Raw genomic sequence first — 10,467 nt, 5'->3', positions numbered from 1 at the left:
TAGGCTTCAGTTTTATAGATTCAGTTGGACCTAGCCTTCCTACAGAATGTCTGTAAGTGCACCATTAGGACACAATGAATTGGACCTAGCCTTCCTACAGAATGTCTGTAAGTGCACCATTAGGACACAATGAATGCATACGTATGTACAACCCAAAAAACCTTCTGGAATTTTTTTTAAAGAAAATAACACTTTTGGTCTTCCCAGTTTGTAAGTAATTAAAGCATAATTAAGTGTTTAATTCAATCTTCGGTTCAGGGGCGGACGCAGGATTTCATAGTAGGGGTTGCACGGGAAGATTAGGGGTTGCACGGTAGTAGAAAAAATAAAAAATTTTAAAAATTTCAAAATTTTTTTCCACTGCGACCGGAAAATTTAGAGGTTGCCGGTGCCACCCCGGAACCCCCTAAATCCGCCACTGCTTTGGTTGATATTTAAAGATGTTCCTAAATATTTTGAAGCCTTAATTATAACTTGTAATCTATGTGTAATAACTTTTACTAAATTTAGAGTATTGTCTACATGAGTTACGAAAAATAAAATATTGAGTTAATACCTTATACCAAGCTGTATTTTGAGCATAAGATCATAATTCATAATTAATAAGCTGTACGTTGCGTAACAAACAGATGGGGTGCAAAATCCTGCTACGATCCGAAACAAACTCAACTAGAATACACAATGAAAATATTCAAAAACCCCAAAAGAAACAAAAAGGAGAAGGAAACAAGGTTAATTCTTTTGATCAAAAATAAAACAGGAGAGTTAGGACTTGGGATTATCATCTAGATTTTGCAGAAAATGGGTCGGAGCCTGTATTTTTATGTTTAAAAAAATGTGTCCAGCTATTCCTTTGATTCGAACAAAGCAATATATGTAACTGGAAGGGCTTTTTTTGTGTGAACAACACAATGTTTCTTGGTTTCTGGAATTAGCTCCTCAATGCACTATCATATCTAACACGTGGAAGGATGAGAAACTTGTTCCATTAATATTTGGTTTGGTGACGGTTTTTAATTTTTTTCATCGATTGTGTATATTAACCATTATTTTTAAACAAAAGGTAAATGGCTAAATGTTGGAAATCAGACCCTCATTCATTCTTTGAACACCTATCAAAACAGCAAATTTGTATATATTACTTTCACGACAACTGATTACCCTACTAAATATATTTACTAGTGGTACCTATTTATAACAAACAAAATAATAAAACACATTCCCATTAACACACCCCACGTTTTTCCTTCTAAGTAGCAACAAACTCCATCTTTCACTTTCAACTCCAACAAAACCAGTCAACTTCAGACCAAATCATTAACATGCAGAATATTGATAACCCATGCACATGACCCATACCCGACTTGGCCCGTATTCTATCTGAACCATCAAGATTAACCCAACACTAAATAGCTAAAAAAAGAAAAAGAAAAAAGGCCCTATCTGTTGTCCCCTTTACTATTTCCTCACAATGCCCTAATTGACCCTCTGTCTACTCAAATCCCTCCTCCGCCCAAGAAATCACCTCCACCACCGTCCACCTGCTGTGCGCCTCTTTGAAGTATACTTAAGCCTCTCAAAGGATCGAAAAACCTCATAGATCACATCCTTATTGGATTTTCTCTCGGTCTATTTCCCTTCCTTTATGACTCATCGTTTCCCTGCCAATGAAAGTTCATCCTCTTTTGCTTCAGATCGTAAACTCGAGCAAATCTAAATTAGTCTTCATCAGCTTCCAATTATGGTTTCTAGTAGTATGTAAGTTGCATTTCCATGGAGCTCTCTTACTTCTCTTTTATTTCTAGCTCATATCACCACTTGTTTTTCTAAGCTCTACCTTCATTAACTCTTTAAATTTGGTTTTCCTAGTGCTTTCATGTTCATTATCATCTTGACTCCAATTTCTGCTTTCTAGATTATATAAATTAGCATACAATTTTTTTTTCTAGATTTGAACCGATATGGATTTGGTACCGAGTGTAGGCATTTAACAAAGGGCTCAAATTCGAACGACAACAATCACGAGTTTCAGAATGTCTTGAACCTATTGCTATTGCTATTGCTATTACTATTGCTGGCATGTATTTTTGTTCCAATACTCTTCTCTTTTATATTCCTATCTTTTTTGTAGGATCCATGTTTGACTTTTAGGTCAAGAATATAGCTATTGAGTTAGAAACACACATAGGAACAAGTGCTATAAGATGGACATTGTGATACATGTTCATAATTTATCAGTATCCCTACACAAAATTTTAAATTTTCAATGGCTTATTGCTGAAATTTTTGGAAATAAAGTTATATTTTTTCAACATGTTTAGGAAAAACTTACATTGAATACTTATTACCTGAAAGAAGTCCTTTTTTATGTTTATTATTATTGAATTCAGGAATACCTACATACGGAGCAGTTTTGTTTTATATGATAGTTTTTGAAGTTATACCAACACTCACCTTCAAGTAAGAAAATATCCTTTTCTAAAATAAATTTACTCTTCAAGATTTGCAGTTATACCAACACTCATATGGTTGTTATGGGAATTGGACTAGCATTAAGAACTTTTAAACAGTGTAGGGATTGTTGGTGACTCCCTAAATACAACCTCATAACTTATGGGACTGACATTATGAACTTTTAAACATCGCCACGAACTTATTCAAGATTTGTTCCACAAATGGCAGGATCCTAATAGAGGCAAAATCTCTGGTGGCATTATCAAGTAAGTAATCTGTGGTTTCAATGTTAATGTTTGGTTTTGGATTCTATATTTATTTGATGTTTTAGGTATTTAAATGTTAATGTTTGATTTGGTATTGTATAATTATTTTTTGTTTTAGATTTGTAATTCAAATAAAAATAAAAAAAAGTTGCTATTACTCATTTGCGAGGGATCAGTGATGGAAAAGAAAAAAAAAACATATATTAAATTTACGAAGGATCAGCAATGGAATATAAAAAAAACATAGAGTAGAGTTTTGCGAGGGATTAGCGACGGATTAATGGTACTGAGTTTTGTCGTCGATGTCCTAAATAATTGTATTAAGTGACGAATTTGCAATGGATGATCTGCCGTTAAGGTCGTTGCAAGGAAAAAGTAATTTGTCGCTAAATCTGTTGCTAGCTTATTCACCACATTTTAATTGGCTACAGAGTATGTTTGTCGCTGATCTGTCGCAAACGTCATTTAGCAACGGAATAACGATGGATTCGTCCGTCTCTGAACCTGTTTCTAGTTGTGGATGTTGACATATATGGTCAAAAGAGTTGGAAATAGTACTGATAAATCCTCTTCAAAATTTAATTTGATTATGAAAATAGTTGGTTTGATCATACCACTAAAGTCAAAGTGGGAGTTTCTTTTGGTGCTCACACTGCTCAGATAATCTATTTCAGATTGAATATCTTTTAGTTATATTAATTCTATAAAAATAAAACAACCGGGTACAAGACAAAGTTATTTGAAGGTAATATTTATTTATATCATTCTTCATTGTGGATTATAGAAAATATTCATGATCTTTTTGTGGCTTGAAAGATTTGTGATCTTTGAACAATTTGATCATAGAAATTGATCAAAGTCTAACATTTTTTGTTAACTTGCTGATTAATCATCATTTTTAATATTTTTAATCAACAATACACTAACATTTCGTTACTTTTAATGATATATCCATGCTAGGGATGAGCAAATGGACCGGGGAACCGGCCGGAACCGGTACCGGAACCGGAACCGGAACCCGATGGAACCGGTCGGGCCGGGACCAGGATGTTATTTTTGTGGATTTTTGGAACCGAGAACCGGTAGGAACTGGAACCGATATAACCGGAACCGGTAGAACCGGCAAAAACCGGAACCGTATCATGCTATTTTTCAAGGACCGGTTCCAACATTTGAAGACACGACAAGAACCGGTAGGAACCGGGAACCGGTAGAACCGGAACCGATAGAACCGTCGGGCCGGTTCGGTTCTTGATTTTGGCCGAAGCCGGTTCCCGGTTTCGGTCCGGTTCGGGCCGGTTCCGGCCGGTTCGGTCCTTTTGCTCATCCCTAATCCATGCAGGAACATCAGAGAAGAAAACAAAAAAGCTAAAAACATGATGATCGATTGGAAGAGCGCATGAAAGAGTGTATCCATGTACATGTTCTTGCTTAGAGCGGAATGGGCATGATTTCTTCTTTAGAAGCATCAAATTCATTTTCTAATTCTTTTAATTGACATTTTAGATGAGATTTAGCAAATAATGGATAAACATGGATTAACGCATCACATGATAAAGCTGTAAAAACTGCAATCATTCATAATTACCTCTTTATCACCATCTTTTGATCCAAATATGCCTTTCTTACACTTATGAGGTGTTGGTGATTTTAGTGTCACCATATCATTTTAAGTAACTGAAACTAACATGTGAGCTAAGGTGCTTCATAGTTTGTACTCTAATATATGTATGGGGTTGTGCGGAGTGCACGCATGTATAAGATCGAATTAGAAGCCGATTCGACGACTAGTCGGGGGTCCGGGGACAGCGCCCTCGGGTCCGGGGTTTCCAAAGGGGCAGCGCCCCTAGCGGGGTCCAAACCAACTAATGAAACTCGTTAGTTTTTACATATGGGACCATAGTGGAAAATTCAATTTCTTGAGGGTGTTTATGGTAAAACTAATGAAACTCGTTAGTTTTTGGTAACCCTAAATCTTCATTAAATCCGGATTGACATTACTTGCTTCCAAAGCAACTAATGATGGCCTAACCTAATAAAACCCTAATATCATTTATTATATAAACGACTCTTCTTTTCAAAAGAGGGTTACAATCTTAAGCTTTCGTTTGATCATACTTTCACAAAATCCTCTAGCATATTGGCTTACGATTTTTGTGCTTAGAATCATAAGTGTCCACTTGGATTATCATAGGTTGAATTTCTTGTAACCCAAGCATATGGTAGAAATATCAGTTCAGAAAGTGATATCACAATCCAAGTCGGTATCCAGATCTCCACTACAATCCCTAAAATTCCTAACAATCAAACTGATATCTTCTGTTCCTGGAGATGGATGACTTAATCCATGAGATGACTACCAAATTTGCCAAACTAGAGAAGTTCGAAGATGTCGACTTCAGGTGTTAGAAGAAGAAGATGCACTTCATGCTGACTACTCTAAAAACAACATACGTGTTAACTACTTCAAGACCAGCAGAGCCTGCAAAAGGTGTTGTTGAGACGGCTGAAGAGACAAGAAAGAGACATAAGTGGGACAATGATGACATCTGCAAAGATCACATTCTGAACGGTATGTCTAATGCATTATTTGATATCCATAGTGAATTCTTGTGTGCCAAGGAGTTGTGGGACACCCTTAAACTGAAATACATTATTGAGGATGATTCTAGCAAGAAATTTCTGGTCAGTGACTTTAATAATTATAAGATGGAAGATTCAAGGTTTGTCACTAAACAGTACAATGAACTCCTTGGCATATACGGTCAATTTAAACTACACCGTATGAATATGGATGAAACCATTGATGTATCCACTATCATTGACAAACTGCCTCCATCCTGGAAATACTTCAAACATAACTTGAAACATGAAAAGGAGGAACTGTCATTGGTTCAACTTGCTAGTCACAATCGTATTGAGGAATCTCTTCGTGCGAAGGAAAGTGAGAAATCTGAAAAAACCAAAGGAAAAGTTGAACCTAGACAGCCCTCGGTTCATATGGTTGAAAACAAACTAAGGAACCAGAACCACAAAGGACATGGCAAACGCAAGAAGGAACATGTCCCAACCAACTCCAACAAAAAGAGAAAGGATCTAGTTTGTTGGAGGGGCAATCAAGTTGGGCATTGCAAGCATGATTGTCATGTGAATTTGGGCAACAATGATGCTGGAAATAGTGGAGCCAATGGGAAAGTGAACGGGTCTTCGGCCCAAGTTAAAGCAGGTCATTTTTTGACTAACTTTGATAATTCTAATTAGAATTATGCTTATTATGTTTCATTTATCCATGAATCATTCTATGTGCAGGATGATGATGTTGCTTGGTGGATCGACTCCGGAGCAACAAACCATGTATGCAAGGATAAACATATGTTTGAAACATTAACTCCGCTTGAAGATGGGTCGGTGCTGAAAATGGGAGACGATTCTTTTATTCCTATTTGTGGTTTTGGTGTCGTGTGTCTTGAATTTACTTCTGGAAAGACAATTAAGTTATTTGATGTTTTGTTTGTTCCCAAGATTCGCAAGAATCTTGTTAGTTCTAGTTGTTTGAATTATGTTGGTTATAAACAAGTTATTGAGTCGGATAAGTTTGTTTTGTCTAAGATTGGAATGTCTATTGGCTTTGGATATTTAAGTAATAGAATGTTTCGTTTAATATTGTTGACAAATTATTACCTGTTCAAAATTCTGCATTTGTATCTTCTGCTTCTAATGATGATAAATCTATGCTTTGGCATGTCAGATTAGGTCATGTCAACTTTAGAAGGATGCATGAGATGTCAAAAGATGGATTAATTCCAGCCTTTGATATTGTAACACCGAAATTTTTCAAACAACTTTTACATTTTAATAACATATTTTCATTCATAAACATTATAAAAACTCATCGTTTCACATATCAATCCATAACACAACCCAAGATCATAATGTATAAAACTCTTCATGTGTGTGTACTGATCATGCCGGTGTAACATCCGGATTTTCAGGGTTATTATTGTGTAGTTTAATCTTTTGATTAAAGGAGAGACTCGACGAGTTGAGGATCCAACTCGCCGAGTCGAGTCGGGTTTCTCACGCGGATTTAATGAGTGGACTTGATGAATCAGAGGAGGGACTGGCTGAGTAGGTGCTGGGCAGAGAAACCCTAATTTCTCGGGTTTGGGACCTATTTAAAGGTCCTTATGGCCTTCATTTGCGACCACTACACCCTGAGAAACCATAGAGAGCAGAGGGGAAGCTTGTAGTGCAAGAGGAGGGCTAATTCATCATCTTTTGACGTGTCTTAGCAAAGGGAAGGAAGGATTTCGAGTTGGGTTGTCTTGTGGGACTCAAATCTTCCATCATTTTGTTCAGAGCTGCTGTGAGAGGTAAGGATTCATGTCCATCTTTGTTTGTTTAGTAGATTTCATGTCCATCTTTGGTGAAATGATTCCTAGATCTAGACCTTAAGAGGTCCAGAGAGTCCCTTCCATTATGCTTTATGCCTTTTCCTTGGAGTTATGAGCTAGGGTTGTCATGATATGAAGGATTTCACCAAAATAAGCATAGAGAGCCTTGCATGTGTACCAAGATTCGACCTTTACATGGTTATTGGTCCTAGGGAAGTCAGATCTATGGATTAGAGGAACGGATCTGACCTCAGTGGGTCAGATGAGTGTTGTCTTGGGAGCAACTCACCGAGTTCATGAGAGGACTCGACGAGTTGAGTCAGGGTTGCCCTGTGATTCATACCAGGTGTAACTCGTCGAGCAAGGCGTTGGCTCGACGTGTCAAGCGAGGTTAGGAGGAGGATTCCGTGAACACGTTTGGACTCGCCGAGTCGCCCATGTGCACTCGACGAGTCAGGTCAAAGTCTAACCGTTGACTTTCATTGACTTTAAGGTTTTGGTCAAGACTGACTTAAGAGAGTTCAGGGAATGGTAGAATGGTCTTCTACCTAATCTTTAGAGCTGAGACAATGAGAGATTATTGATCGGGATGTTATTTGAATAATAGGAGGAGGCCAGGTCGGGACGTTGAGTACGAGAGTTCATCCGACTTCATTTGAGGTGAGTCTTCTCACTATACTTTACCTTGAGTGGTAACAGAGTTAGGTGGCAGAGTTATTGTATGTTATTTATGTGATGTGTTGCACTGAATTATTTCTATGTGATTTATGTCGTGCGTATATCAGAGTTAGAATCGGAAGGTTCACAGAGCTAGGACCAGAGGATCCATAGAGTTAGATGTGCCAGTGTATTTGTATGCTATTTATGTGTTGAGCTTTATTATGATATGTGATATGCATGATTCATAGTTATCAGAGTTAGGACCAGTGGGTCCATAGAGTGAGGACCTTTGGGTCCATAGAGTTAGGGCCAGAGGGTCCACAGAGAATTAGGACTGGAGGGCCCCACTAAGACACACTGACCAGAGGGTCAACAGAGTTATAGCCTTGAGTGGCTAATATGTGTTAGTGTGGTATTTTGGGGAACTCACTAAGCTTCGTGCTTACAGTGTTTTGAGTTATATGTTTCAGGTTTTCTCAGGATCACGGGACGGCACCGGCTCGATTGTACACACCAGAGGAAGCGTTTGTTTTAAGGATCCTGGTTTATTAATCGATTGAAAAAAAGAGTCATGTATTGTAAATTTAATAAAAATGATATTTTTATGAAAAGTGTTAAAGAGATAAGCAAATTTAAATGAAAATTTTGTTTTGAATATTTCGGTGTTTCAAGTTGGTATCAGAGCCTTTGTTTGAGGGATTCGGATGTACCTTCGGGTAGAGCAGTCATGATGAGAAGATGTCACCTTCTGCTTCTTGATGGGTGCTATTTATGTTTCCTGTGGGAAGTAGGAGAGGCGCGAGATTTCAGTTTTGGGTTTAGGAGTAAACCCTACGGGTTGACATTGATGTTGATTTTTCCACCAGAGTATCAGGCAGCAGGTCTGCCGCAAGGAAATGATCTACCATGAGCAGGTAGTCAGTGGGGACTGAGATGGTCAAGGACCACATTACACCCTAATTGAGTATAGTAGGGCGCGTGGTAGCGGTATCAGCGGGTAATCCAGACAAGTATATCAGAGAGGTGGCTCTTCTGTCTATGATGGGTATTGAGTATGGTAGTGGAGTCCATGTCCTTGTGATGATTCACGTGTTGGGATGGGTGTTGAGAAGCCACGGATGATGAGTATGATGAATTATCGTATAAGCCTAAAGTCAGTGATAGTACTGGACAGTTGAGATGTTCGGTATTGGGATGGTATGAGACTTCGAATGGCTAGAGGCAGTCGTGATGAGAAGTTCCTGGGGATTTCATCGGAGATTTCGGGTATTTGAGGTCTCTTGATCCCTACGTGGGGAGATCATTGGGCGTTGTGTGGCATCTTCCAAGCGTAAGTGCGATGTTTCTGGTGGAAACCGTCTGTAGGGTAGATTGTTGATGCACCAATTGGTGATGGTTCGAACCCTAAGTGGGGGAGAACCGGGTATTTTATTAAGGGAACCATAGATTTGTGCAAGAGTGGTTAGGGGTTGGATACAGAGACCTGTGGATCGAATTCATGAGACCAGGGACATTGGTGATCGAGGAGAGGTGCATAGCAAGATAATGCATGTGTTATGTGTCTGAGGAAGGATGAGTGTCTCCATGGTAGGTGGTCAATGGTCAGGAACCTGGTGGTGGTCAGGGCCGTTTCAAGTAGAAGGCTTGTAAGGATCATATGGGTAGTTAAGAACTTCTGAGTCGAAGTATGGATTGTTTATGCCCCTTTTGGGGTAGATAGAAGATGATCGAGCAGCCACCCCCGGGCCGGTATGTGAATTCTTGCTTGGATTTTGAGCAGTAGAGGAAAAGGTTTCGGAGGATTATCAGCGTGTTCTGAAGCGTTAGCGCTTTCTCTATATTCCTATTGAGTGTTTGGATACACTGAAAGGTATTGTTGTATCTATATGGTGTTGGGAGTAGGAGATCAGCGGTTGAGGTAGGACATTGTGATGTTCTGTAATGGTGTTCCGTCGTACCCGAGTATAATGTTCCGATTTCAAAGTTATTTGGAATCTTGAGTTTGAGACGACTAGTGGTGTATCATGTATCTACGGTTCCAGTGGGAGCCCTTCGAGTATTGACATCAAGAGGGACTATTTAAAAAAGTGGGTCTCCGTAGAGGTAGGTATTTTGTTATGACGGTTGCCACCAGAGTCTGTGATGCATATTTGGGTCGAGAGTGTGTAGCTGTCTATGATAGTTTGCGGAGCATGAGTTAGTGGACGTAGTGTGATGTTGTGATGCTACGGGGAGTCGTAGTGCTCACAAGTCAGAGAGGGAGTTGTGATACTACGCGAAGCCTTAGTATTCACTAGTCAGAGGGTGTTGTGATACTAAGGGGAGTCGTAGTACTCACCAGTCAGAGGGTGTTGTGATACTACGAGGAGTCGTAGTACTCACTAGTCATAGGGTGTTGTGATACTACAGGGAGCCGTAGTACTCACTGGTCAGAGGGTGTTGTGATACTACGGGGAGTCGTAGTACTCACTAGTCATCGAGAGGTTATCGTGATGTTGCGGGGAGCCATAGTACTCACTAGACGGCAAGAGAGTGTGATGATGGAGTGTCCTCTAATCAGTGTATGATGCAGAAGAGTTTTAGGCTTGAGTAGCCCTAGTATTGAGATTTTGGAGCCTGAACCAGGGGCGAGACTGTGATCTCCGTCTCTGTCGGGAATCATTATATTTTGTATTGAGTTGTGATTTTCGCAA

General features: G+C 39.1%; 1 protein-coding gene across 8 annotated transcripts; it reads left to right on the top strand.

Moving 5' to 3' along the window:
• Nucleotides 1–1,454: 1,454 nt before the first annotated feature.
• On the top strand, nt 1,455–6,480 carry LOC145045488 (uncharacterized). Of its 8 annotated transcripts, none has more exons than XM_078993834.1 (5): nt 1,455–1,758; nt 2,391–2,460; nt 2,683–2,720; nt 3,681–5,946; nt 6,030–6,480. In XM_078993834.1, exons 4-5 carry the CDS (start codon nt 5,139–5,141, stop codon nt 6,032–6,034), a joined length of 813 nt encoding a protein of 270 aa, XP_078849960.1. In that variant the 5' UTR covers nt 1,455–1,758; nt 2,391–2,460; nt 2,683–2,720; nt 3,681–5,138; the 3' UTR covers nt 6,035–6,480. The 8 variants fall into 8 exon arrangements, with proteins under 8 accessions (XP_078849960.1, XP_078849957.1, XP_078849970.1 ...); XM_078993831.1 differs by having other exon boundaries at nt 2,571–2,720; XM_078993844.1 differs by lacking the exon at nt 2,391–2,460.
• Nucleotides 6,481–10,467: the final 3,987 nt, after the last annotated feature.

The sequence above is a fragment of the Lactuca saligna genome, chromosome 1, assembly GCF_052625555.1.
Source record: "Lactuca saligna cultivar CGN05327 chromosome 1, ASM5262555v1, whole genome shotgun sequence".
In the NCBI taxonomy this organism is placed as follows: domain Eukaryota; kingdom Viridiplantae; phylum Streptophyta; class Magnoliopsida; order Asterales; family Asteraceae; genus Lactuca; species Lactuca saligna.
The sequence above is the reverse complement of the archived record's forward strand: the minus strand, read 5'-3'. Positions and strand labels throughout refer to the sequence as shown.

Coding starts and splice junctions, on each gene's coding strand:
- LOC145045488 (XM_078993844.1), top strand. CDS start 5,139: ATGCACTTCATGCTGACTACTCTAAAAACAACATACGTGTTAACTACT.